At 43.4% G+C, this 12,460-nt stretch overlaps 1 protein-coding gene across 5 annotated transcripts in view; it reads left to right on the forward strand.

The window, feature by feature from the left end:
• The window catches only part of RAB11FIP4 (RAB11 family interacting protein 4), a 222,637-nt gene extending 210,986 nt beyond the window's left edge, over positions 1-11,651 (forward strand). For all 5 annotated transcript variants that reach the window (XM_020783736.3, XM_078385161.1, XM_020783748.3 and 2 more), the window contains 4 exons: positions 1,170-1,307; positions 1,879-2,037; positions 4,113-4,256; positions 9,480-11,651. In XM_020783736.3, coding sequence (XP_020639395.2) covers positions 1,170-1,307; positions 1,879-2,037; positions 4,113-4,256; positions 9,480-9,596 — 558 coding nt within the window. In that variant the 3' untranslated portion in view covers positions 9,597-11,651. The remainder of the gene's footprint in view (positions 1-1,169; positions 1,308-1,878; positions 2,038-4,112; positions 4,257-9,479) is intronic.
• Positions 11,652-12,460: the final 809 nt, after the last annotated feature.

Consider the following 12,460-nt stretch of genomic DNA (forward strand, 5'->3'; position numbering starts at 1 on the left):
ACTATTGTATTTTATTAGTTGCATTCATAGCCTGCCTTTCCTCCATTTAATTCAAGATGGGGCACATCTGGTAAGCATTGCATCCCGGGAGCTTGTGGGTCCAGGGGCTTCCTAGCCAAGGACAGCAGACCATCACTAAGTGGCAGAACACAGGGCTGCATAAGTTTCATCAAGCGTTGTTGACGTATCTTTTCCACAGTTTTCTGTTGGGTAAATAGGCTCACAAATACTGGAGTCTAGATATCCACAGCTAATGGCTGTATCTTAGCTCTGCAGCAAGGAGCAGAACAGCTGGTGTGGCTGCTTCTGTTACAGGGAATGTGAGGAAAGGATGATTTCCGTGGAATGCCTTGGATCCTTTTCCCAGCTGTTTAAATATTAGCAACCTCCCATTTCACAGAGTTGGACCTCTATAGCACAAACAGCTTCCATGTTGGTATAGCCACTGCCTCTTTTATTACTGATTCAAACAAAAAAGAGGTGATTATTTATTGGGAAGAACTATTGGCTGAGGTCTAATCTAGCCATGGCTACCTTGGGGGTTTCGTCTTCTTGATGGGCTTTTCAGCCTGATGCTGCATAATTATAAGGGCTCTTGGGTAACTGCTGTAGGTAAAGATCACATTTCCAGTTGGAGATGGTGTGAAATGAGGCAGGGATGGGCGGGATCCAGTGTCCTGTGAGATTTACTGTCTGCCTTTGGCTAGAACACCAAAAGCCATCAACTGGAACTAGGTGTGAAGTAGTACCGTGGGAGAGAAGATGGGGCAGGACGTGTTTTCCTTTGGGTCTCTGATCTAATCCTGAGCCTGTCCTGCCTCACAGTGCAACTTCTATTCATTTCCAGCAGTGGTTAATTTTTTGTTAAACTGTTGGGAGTCAGAAGTCAAAAGTGAAGCTACTGTATGTCCACTCCTGACTGAGCAGGTGAGAGTGGGGGAATCTGTTACCTGGACATCTGGCAGAATCTCATGGCGCAGCCCTGTTGGGACTCTTCCTCTTCCAGGTGGAGGTGGGGGGGTCACACCTCTTGGGCCACATTCAATCAGGTGCCCTTCCTCTGTTTGCTCAGAAAAAAATGAGTGCCTCTTCTGCCTGCTTTTTCTGAGCATAGAGGTTGCAGCTTGTAAGTCTCAGGTCGTTCTGAACTCCCTTTCCTCTTTCCTCAGGAGAGGCAGCGGATGTCGGACAGATTGGAGGACACCAGTCTGCGGCTCAAGGACGAAATGGACTTGTACAAAAGAATGATGGACAAACTGAGGCAGAACAGAATGGAATTTAACAAGGAGAGGGAGGCGACTCAGGAGGTGTGTCTTCTGTCTTCATTAACTGATGGGTTCTGAAATAAGGATGCTGTCAGCTCAGGGCTAGTCTTGCCTCAGTGACTTCTTGGGATGTGGATGATTTGCAAAAATCAGAGACTAGCTTTAAAGTACATTTATACCCAACTGAATATGTGAACCACCTGCAGCTCTCCAGATGTTGTTGAATAATGATGACCAATCTGGAGGGTTTCAGGTTGGGCAAGGTGGTTTTTAGCCATCTTGTCAGCTCACATGAAGCACCTAGAAAGCCAGAAAGGAAATGAGCAACACACAGACACCTCGGAATCCTTTTCCACACCTATACCCACCCACTTCTCTACCCTCCCACGTGGACTTCTCCACAAGAGCCAGGAAGGGAGACTTGTTTCTCTTTGAATAGGAGATCTGGAAAGAACTGCACCCACAAAAATATCTTCACATGGTTCTTTCTGAGGCCCTGGTGCTTAGTCCTGTCAGACACTGTTTTCTTACCCAAATTACCAGCTGATTTCATGCCCCAGATTTAAATGTGGAAGTTAATGGCTTCTTCCTTTATGTCTTCCTCTCCCGGCAGCTAATTGAGGATCTGCGGAAGGAGCTAGAACACCTCCAGCTGTATAAGCTTGAGTGCGAGCGCCCTGGCCGAGGGAGAAGTTCCTCCTCCAGCCTGAGCGAATTCAGTGCAAAGGCGAGAGAAGTGGAAATGGAGCATGAAATTAAGCGGCTAAAGCAGGTGAGGTATAACTGGGAACTGGGGTGAGAGGGAAGAGCCTTCATGCCTCCGGCCGGAGCAGGGTTTGCATAACCAGCAGAGGAAGAGCAGGTGATTTGTGATCATCACTGAGTCTCTGGTGGACTCAGAAATGGTGTCCCATTGAGTCCAAGAGACCTGCACACAGTGTCCTTGTGTGAACCCTGTCTTTGAAATGCTGCACTCATTTGGGTGTAAGAGAACTGTGAAAAGTTACTTTTCAACTGGGGGTTTCTGGGAATTTCTATGAATGTTGACATGCCTGGTCCTCTTGTTTGCTAGCAGGGAAATCTCACTGGGGCCTCAAGAGGAACTAAGTTGATCAGGGCATGCTTGCTCAGAATGCGTTTCATGCACAATATGTGGGATTGCTACTTTTGAGTCTTGCTGCCTCCCAGGCACTATGGAGCTCCAGAGGATCTTGTGGCAGGCTGGATTTGTCATTCATGCAAATTTTATATGAGAACCTGGCCATGTAGCTTAGGACTGTTGCATGTGGATGTGAGGGATGCATGCAAAGCAATAGTTAGTGATCAGAAACTGGCAGATGTGACTAAAATAGCAACTGGAATTGAAAGGGGAAAAATATTTTCTTCTATTCCATCCAGCAAGGCGGTTATGTCTGTTTTAAGCTTTTGAACGGACTGATCTTAGTAGCAGTCCTGGCCACCTCTTGTCTGCTTCAGGTTAAGAGCTTCTATTTCCAGTTAATTGAATAGAGACGGGTATCCCAGGATAAAGCCTGGCTTGATGCTTAAATACCACACTCTGAAAGAATGTGAAGCTACAATTCTGTGCCTGTTAACAGGCAACTAAGCAGTGTTTAGGTCAGTGACATTTACTTCTAAATAGACGTGCACAGGGTAGGGTCATATATGTCAATATGGGAATCCATATAGCAGCTTGGATAACTTTACGAGTTTAAAATTGTAAGCGTCCTGATAGGCTGTAGCATTTGCTAGAACTAATCAAAACTACGGTGCAGGTGGGTGGCTTCCATATTAACCTTTCTCCCCATATCAGTCAATTAGTTCTTGAAGCTTCGTGCACGTTTTCTCCCACATCCCTGGCTTTATAAAGTGCTGACCTGTTGTGATTTTTGCTGCTTGCACTTTGCATAATTCATGCAGGACCTGAAGTGGAAAGGCACTGCTGCTTCATCAGTCTACCACCATGGCTTGCCACGAATTTAGTGATGATAATCTCTTCGCTGTCCATTACCTGATTTCTCCTCCTGTCCTGAACTGCTCTAAAATGCAGGGCCTCTTCAGGATAATTCTACAGTGTGTCTCTGAAGTTGAAAAAGTTACTTTTTTTGTACTCAGAATCCTCCCTCCGCGCATTCTGTTAGCATGGCCAGACTGAAGGATTCTGGGAGTTACTGTCCAAAAAACCCAATAACTTTCCATTCTCGATACAGTGTCGCACTACAGCTTGCAAAAAGAAGCAAAATTGGAAAAAGGCTTCTCTGTGCAACTTTGTTGTAGTTTTGAAACTTCCCAGGATCAACCTACCACTGTCCTTAAAATTAAAAATCCTGGTTCCACTGATTCCAATTAGAAAAACCAAACAAATCAGAAATGGATGACATTTCCATCCCTTTTTCTCCCTCTAGTATAATGCCAAAAAGAGAGAGATGAAATTGGTGAGCCCACTGCCAGTCCTACTTTATTTTCTCTGCGCCCTGCATAGACAGCCACTAGCAATGATTGCTTTGGATATGCAGAAGGATGGCAGAGGTGACAAGAGCCAGGGTCATCAGCTATGATTAAGGAGAGCGAAAGAGAGGTGGTAGCAGCAGTACTAGTACTGCGAGGTTAGGAGCAGGCCTTCTTGAACCTGGGAAGGAATGGTCAGTTCTGTTTCCCCCAGCAACAGCAGTGGGTGAGAAACTCTAGTGAAGAGGGAACACTGGATGATGCCCTTCCAGTATAGCTCTTCCTCCTGAAAAAGGCAGTGTGTTGCCTGGTGACCTCATATCATATGCTGTCTGAATTGATTCTGTGGAATGTACTGTGAAATTTACTTCTTTCCTCACCTTCTTCCTTTCTTGATAGGAAAATCAGAAGCTTCGTGACCAGAATGATGACCTTAATGGGCAGATCCTTAGTCTTAGTCTTTATGAAGCCAAGAACCTTTTTGCAACCCAGACAAAAGCCCAGTCCTTGGCAGCTGAAATTGATACTGCCTCCAGAGATGAGGTAAAGTGCTTAATGGCAGGCTCTTGAAGCTAATTAAATGAGCGCACTGGCAATATGTTTCTTTGCGGCTAGGCTCCAAAATCATAATCAGGCAAGTCATGATAGGTTCTAGTGGAGTCTTAAAACCCAGTTTAAACACTGCCAAGGTTGCTTGGGGTGGGTGGGGGATTAGGGTTTTGCCATTGCTTTTTGGTATAGTCAGCTAGTAGAGTCGGCGTGTGTGGAGTCTCCTCCTACTCATGAGGCGTGGCTAAAATTCTTACGACTTCTGCATTTCCTAGTATTCAGCTTTTTGGTATAGTCAGCTAGTAGAGTCGGCGTGTGTGGAGTCTCCTCCTACTCATGAGGCGTGGCTAAAATTCTTATGACTTCTGCATTTCCTAGTATTCAGCCCTGGACTCAGGGGTTCTGAAAATTTTGTTTCTGCTGCTTTGTCCTGTCTTTGGCAAACTGCCTGACACCTCAGTGAAACTGGAAGGAATATAAGACAAACTGTGCACATGGACCTTTCCTTCCTTCCTTCCTTCCTTCCTTCCTTCCTTCCTTCCTTCCTTCCTTCCTTCCTTCCTTCCTTTTTCTTTCTTTCTTTCTTTCTTTCTTTCTTTCTTTCTTTCTTTCTTTCTTTCTTTCTTTCTTTCTTTCTTTCTTTCTTTCTTTCTTTGAGGCCTACACCTTGAACTCAGTGTTAATGAAATACATGTTGTCTATTTATTGTTTTTCTAGAGTAGCTTTCCCCAACCTGATGCTCTGGCCACCAGATACCAGTTTGGAGAAGGCTCTACTCAACTTGGTAGCCTGATAGGAGTCATTAGCTTCCCCACCCCCTTTGCTTTTCTTTTTAGGCATATTACTGGGCCCACTGCATTTTGGGAAAATGTGTGTATTAAGTAAAACAGTATACAGTGGTTCCTCACTTGACGACGTTAATCCATTCCAGCGAAATCGCTGTAGAGCGAAATCGTCGTCAAGCAGGGAAAAAAAACATTGAAACACATTAAAAAACTGGTTAATGCGTTCCAATGGGCTAAATACGTAATCGTCCAGCGAAGATCCTCCATAGGGCGGCCATTTTCCGGTGCCTGTACAACAAAAATTAAGTCCTGAAAACAGAGGGGAGCCATTTTGCACAGCGGGCGGCCATTTTTAAACCCGGCGATCAGCTGTTTTCTGATTGTCGTAAAGCGAAAAATCGGTTCCTGAAGCAGGGAACCAATCATCGTAAAGCGAATTTTCCCATTAAAACAACCTCATCGTCAAGCGGATTCGTCGTTTAACAAGGTAATCGTTAAGCGGGGCACCACTGTACATAGGGATATAGCTTCAGCTATAACTGTATATAACTAAATAGATGTAATGTAAATATATTTGAAGAGACATGCAGAGATTTTTTTTGCTTACTGAAAATTAATTTGTGGCAGGGTGAAACAAGCTAGAATTTGAGAAACTAAGGGAAACCAACATTGATTGTTGATCATTCCCTAACGGTGAACAGGGTTTTTCCCCAACCTCTTTCTCTTTACATTCCAAATTCCCTGGTCTAGCAATGTGAATTAAATTTGCAAAGCAAGAGTGCACACTCAGGATCCATTATGAACCAGCAAATACTGCGTGATCTTTCATTATTTCCAAGGTGACTAGCAATCAGCAGGCACTAACTGGTTTGCTAGAAATTGGCCAGTGGTCTCCTTATGGATCCCTGTGCTGATTCAGAGATGTTTATGTAAGGCTCTCTCTCTCAGATGATTCAAGTATTTGATATAAAAATTAATCCAAAGCAGTTTTCTTAAAAAAAAAAAAACAAAGAAACAAAAGAACCAAAAACACATTTATCCTTTTCAGTTACATTTATTCAAGTGAGGATATGATTTAATATTTAGGAAAATATGGTAGAGGAGCTTTTGCGTGGTTACGGGAAACAAAAGCAGAAGATTCAAGAGACTGCTAAAGCTTATGGACGTCCACCTATAAAGGTAAAATGTATGAGTAGAAGTTAGAGGGATCTGTTCCATACCAAATGAGTAGCTTAGTTTCTAATTATATATAAATAGGAGAATATTTCCTTCAACCTGCAGTATTTTTTGGACTCATCTTTATTAACTCACAGAATTCACAATACTCTTGACGGCAAGAATAATAAAGACAGGGCAACTTTGGCAAGAGAACCACCTCAAGTTTAAAAAAAAATCAATGTAGAACTTATCTGTTGCACATTGAATCTCATGACTCATCATTAGAGATTAGGTTATTCTATAGGAATACCCCTGCACAGGTGGGGATAACGAGGGTCCAGCCCCATGGTGGCAGACGGTCCAATCACCGATCCGCCTCTGCTGCAGGCTGTGTAATCCTGTCCTGTCACTCCGGAGCTCGCGGTTGGCGAGTCACTCTTCAACCTGGCAAGGGAGGCTTGTCGTCCCGCCTCCTGCCAGGAATGGCTAATCCATCGCGAGCTCCAGAGTAATAGAATGGGATCGCGGAGCCCACAGCAGCGGCAAATCGGTGAGTGGACCGTCCAGCCCTATGGGGCCAGACCCTCATTATCTCCACCTGTGCAGGGGTATTTGCAGTGTAATGTCTACAGTGGTTTCCTAACGCAAGGCGCTTCACTTCCCAGTGTTATGCCGTTTGTATTACAGCGGAGTAAAGTCCCAGTATGGTTTGGGCCACTGTATTACTTTTCTATCCCTGTGTTTCTTCAGTGGAATTCAGAAGGGCATGTAAGTTAGTTTTCCGGACTAGTTACCCCCTCAAAGCACAGAGTTGCTAAGCTTCAGCAAATGTGCACCTGAGGCCTCCATGTCTCCAGTTCGGCTTAGCCCTAGGCCCACATTCCCTAACCTGGCATCCTCCGGAAGTGTTGAATTCCAGCTCCCATCAGTCCAAGCAAGCAAAGGCAGTGGTCATGGATGCTGAGAGCTGTAGTTCAAAGCCGCGAGGGGATATCAGGTTGGAAAAGTTTGCCCTAGGTGTATAGAACAATAGGAGATGGAAAAATCTTTTTTTGTTATGCTTTCCTGTTTTAAGCTGCAATTCCGAGAATACTCTACTGAGCATGGCCGTGTTGACAAGAGTATTCTGGAAGGTGAAGGTTTTTTTTAAAAACTACTTTTTCCCATCCATTTTTTGTAGAATAGCTCTGCTTGGCTCCTATGTACATCCTCTCATCTATGACTACATCTCTGACCTCAAACTATTGGGATTGCCATAGTCAAGGACTTGTAATGACCATAACAACCCATCTGGTTTTATCTCCCCCATAGTGTAACTCTGGCCACATGTCTTAGGCTCTTTTTTACAGCATCAGATTTCCGTTCCTGATGAACTTGGAGTCACTATTTTGTTACATATTTAGAACATCTGAAATTTTGTGAGGAGAGTGGGAAGAAGCCCATCTTAGGAGATTTGGAGATCATGCCTGTGCCCTCTACCAATCATGCAGGAGTTTTTATCCCTAATTATGTGTTCCTGTAGCTGGCTGGATAGCTCAGTGAGTTAAGTATCTATCTGTGGAGCCAGAGGTTTGGATTTCAATTTCCCACTGTGCCTCCTATGAGAGGTAGCTTGTACATCCTTGGGCAAGCTTCACAGTCCCAGGGCACCCTCAGAAGAAGGAAATTCTGTGTATTCTCTCCCTGGAAAACCCTGGAAACAATAGCCAGAAGTCAAAATTGACTTGACAGCCCACTATTGTTATTATTCAATAATACCAGACACAGTCAATCAAAATTATAAAAAGATTGATTGGTAATATATATCAGATACAAGTTTTAACAAAAAATTAAGTATCTGTTAAATATTGGCACAGATTGTATGTTGTTCCTAATATTGTCATTTTCTGTAGCTCTGTTGTTGTTGTTGTTAAGCTGTATTACAAGATGCCAAAAATCTAATAATGTTTTGTCACACTCCAGTATGATCAAGAAGCAAAACTCAAGGTTGATTCATTCATATAGGGGTTATATTCTTTTGCTTCCTACCATATTGGAAGTATTTGACAGTCATTCCTGTGGAAGAGGATAAACCTCTACGCAGAGAGACAGACATTGTAATGGTAAAACGAACAATCTCCCAAGCTCCTCTGGCAACAGATAGTCCAACCTCTATCATCATTCTACTGCAGAGCTTCCAAACCTTGGGTCCTCAGATGGACTACAACTCCCAGAAATCTTGCTCAGCACAGCTACTGATGAAGGCTTCTGAGAGTTTTAGTCCATGAACATCTGGGAACCCAAGGTTGGGAACTGAAAAAGCCCTACTGAAAGAGCAACATCCTCCTCTGTCTCCCCATCTCTCTCTCTTTTCCCCAGAGGTATCTCTGAAATTATGAGAGACTAATACATTTCTAAAACTTCTTCAAGATCAGGTGAACCACTGTGTTGACTACAGTGGTCACTATGGGTGGGGACCGTTGGATGCAGTAGCTGCATCAGCTTTACCACCACCACCACCACGGCTTCTCTTGAGCCACCAGTTATTCTCTCAAAGAGAAGGCTGTGTGTGCTGCGAGGTGAGCACTGCATTCCCCAAACCTATTGATGGCTTAAGTTACAGTTCTCAGAATCCTTGACCTTTAGTTCTGATGACTGGCCTTCTGGGAATTCAGGACCCGCAATATCTGGGAACCTAGCCTTAAGAGACACTAAGCTCTTCCATGTATGTCTCTCTCTCTCTCTGTCTCTCTCTCTCTCTGTGTGTGTGTGTGTGTGTGTGTGTGTGTGTGTGTGTGTGTGTGTGTGTGTGTGTGTGTGTGTGTGTGTGTGTGTGTGTGTGTGTGTGTGTGTGTGTGTGTGTGTGTGTGTGTGTGTGTGTGTGTGTGTGTGTGTGTGTGTGAGAGAGAGAGAGAGAGAGAGAGAGAGAGAGAGAGAGAGAGAGAGAGAGAGAGAGAGAGAGAGAGAACATGCACAGAGGGACTCAGAGCTGGGCTGCACCACCAAAGACTGGCTTGATTCTAGTGGGTCCTGCTGAGTCTGATACAGAGCAACATTAATGGACTGTCTATGAGGGAACTTGAGAGGCAGAGCTCTTTTTGGAAGAGTGAGTCTGATTGCTTGATTGCTCTGCCTGACGAAATGGCTGCAGCAATAGGCAGGCATAGGGAGATCTCTCCTCTCCTTCCTCTTCCTCCATCATCAATTCCTCATTATGAGAACAAGCTGAAAGTCAAGGGGCATTAGACTCGTTTGAAGTGGTTTTACCTCTGAGTCCTCTTCTTTCTTGTTCCAGCTTATGGAAGCTCTTAAAGAACAGGAAGAGATCAATTACAGATTGCGCCAGTACATGGACAAGATCATCCTAGCCATTCTAGACCACAACCCATCCATCTTGGAGATCAAAAACTGAAAGTCTGGGTTTGGAAGGGAAAACAGAGACTTTTGCTGTAGAAGACATCATTTGATCCACGTACTCCTCTGCTACTGTAAATGAACCTATAAATATATATATGGGGGGGGTGTATGTAGACACACAGACCGTGTTTATATGAGGTTTGGTACACTTTTATCTGTGAATCATATAATTTGGCTTGGTGAATTTTTCATGCACTTTCACCACTTGGAGGTGGGGGGAGGGGAAAGAAAGACTGTTACAGGGTCGTATTGAAATAATGATGTAACTGGATTTGCACTGTTTTAGATACTGGACAAAAAAAATGACACTACCTCTAGATGCAAGGATAAAAGACAATGGGAACATATCTAGTGCCAATTCATTCCCTCCCCCACAAATGATGCTGAGTTTCATGTCTTAGCAGCAGTTCTTCCCTCATCTTCCCAGCATGCCCAGTTTTCCTTCACTGGTGCTGACTTTGTTGTTTTTCTTAGGCTTTTGCTGTTATGGTGCTATTGAAGCGCCCAGATGGTCAGTGCTTCTCTTGCTCCTTCAAGAAGAATTTTGTTAAGGATACAAAAGGGGAACGAGTATTCTACACAATTGTTTTTGTGAGGTTTTTAAAAGCCTCTTTTGAACAAAAAGAAAAACTGAATGTACGTTGCTGTGAACTCTTTTAAGATGGATGGCCGTTGGTAGTATTGCATAACTCCATTTGCTAACTTTCTTCTGGTTCCAGTGTTGCGAAGGCATTTATGACATATTTACCTTTATGTCTCTTGCCAGCCATAGAGGAGGTATGCCTTCCTCAACCTAGTACTTCTGCTGATTGTGTGATTCTGGGAGTTGACACATCCAGAAGGTACCAGATTGAGGAGTGCTAGTGCTAGAGAAATTCCCTTTCATCTGTACCAAACATGAAGTACATCTTGACTTGGATATATGGAAATCCCTGACAGTAGTCCTCTGCGTGAAGGGCTTTAAGGGCTCTACATCCTGCATAGGTGTCGCCTTGACAAGCAGAAATGAAAAGGTTAAGATGTGTTCATTTGTTTAGAGATTCTTTGCCTCTTGGTGCCCAGAAAAGCTTTATGCATTGTAGGGCCAAAGCGCTAGGTGGGCACAGTCTGTTTTAGGAAAAGGCAGGAGCCCTACTGTTGGTTGACAGTGGCAGCACTGAAGCGCTTCAGAGATTTTGTGAAGGAAGACAGTCTTTTGCATATTTTTAAACTGCCCCCTGATACCTTTAAGAAAGAAAGAAAGAAAGAAAGAAAGAAAGAAAGCTTCTCTCACTCTTAAGCTCAGTTTTGGTTGATAGGTTGGTTGGGGTTTGTTTTGGTCTGTCACAAAAGCAGAGCATAGAGATGGTTGCACAATAAGTTGGTGAGTGATTGCTCTGGAAGAATCAGGAGGGAGCACCTGTATTAAGCCACACAGACATCTGTAGTTGTGGACACAGCTGGGAGAAGTTTCTTTCTTTCTTTCTTTCTTTTTGACCCACTGCTCCCCAAATTTCCAGGACAGTTTTCCAAAGTTCCCCTGAAGAGTTCTTTCCTCATCTACACACACGTGGGCTGTAGAAAGGTTGCCAGGGTTGTGCATAAACCACAGTGGGAACCAGTTTTGCCTCTTGAGTTAAACGATGCCTTCTAAAAGCTGTTTTACATTATTCATTTTCTTCATGCCTTGGGCTTCTGTGAAGGAAAGGGCATGAAAGTTGTGCATGTACGGTTGCATGCAACAGCCAGGCACAAAGATCTGCCTACTAAGGGGTAGAGACTTTGTTGTCTTGTATGCTGTTCTACAGGAAGATTTTGTGCCATTTCCTGCTAAACAAACTGGTTCACACGCAGAAAATTGCACAACGTGTGAAACAGCTGTAAGACTTCAAGGATGCCTGTTTCTGTTACTACTTGTTGTATTTTCCACTCCTTAATTGATCAGAATCCTGTAGTTCCAAGTTAAAGCATATCTTGTTTTTTTAAACATGCACATGCATTATGTGTGTGATTAATTGTAAAGCTAGGATCTGTTGTTACCAAAAATAAATTGGAAGATTGACTCTCTTAATACCAATCAGTTGGATGCTTTATTTTAAGCACTAACACAACATTCAGGGGTTTGCCCAAAGTGAGTCTGGATTTTCTGGTAGATTTGCTATAGATTACTAGAGATTTTTAACACTGCCAGCCTGCCCCCCAGTTATTTGAAAACAGTGAGAACAAAACAGAATCCCTTCCTGCCCCAGATTTGAAATGCAGAAATGAAGCAAGTTTGGGATTGCTAGCAGAATCCTAACTAGAAACCCTGGCATTTGGGGCAAATGGGAGTAATTAGGAGCAGATTTCTCTGTGAAAGAATTGTTAAATCAGTTCTGGTACCTAAATTCTCCAGCTCAAAAATCTTTCATTCTGTGACTTTTATGCAAGGTTAGCTCGTGGAATTTTAGTTTATTGATGGGTTATTGTTTTTAAATTAATTCAGAATTGGCCCTCCCCTGTTCTTACTGCTCCCAGGTCTTTTTGACCTCTGCTATGCCACCGGGATACATTGACTACTCCAGTAAAAGTATATTGCAGAACATTTCTGCTTTTGATTCTTGTCATTTCTAAGTATATGGCAGATGGGACAAAGTTATATATATTTGGGGGGGGGGGGGAATTAATCATCTGTCCATAAGCAAGGTATGTGTTCCATAGGTCTGTGGTGTTGACTGGAAACATTTTAAGTCTTTATGTTTATTCCTAACCCCCAAGGTAGAGGCTTTAAAAATACATATTTGTAGATTGTTTCTAAAGAAAGCTTCAACATCTAACAGTATTTTGCACTGATTGTCAGGCCTCAAGGAGTTGAACGATGGGACTGCCTTAAACCAGAGG

The sequence above is a fragment of the Pogona vitticeps genome, chromosome 2 (genome assembly GCF_051106095.1).
Source record: "Pogona vitticeps strain Pit_001003342236 chromosome 2, PviZW2.1, whole genome shotgun sequence".
Classification (NCBI taxonomy): domain Eukaryota; kingdom Metazoa; phylum Chordata; class Lepidosauria; order Squamata; family Agamidae; genus Pogona; species Pogona vitticeps.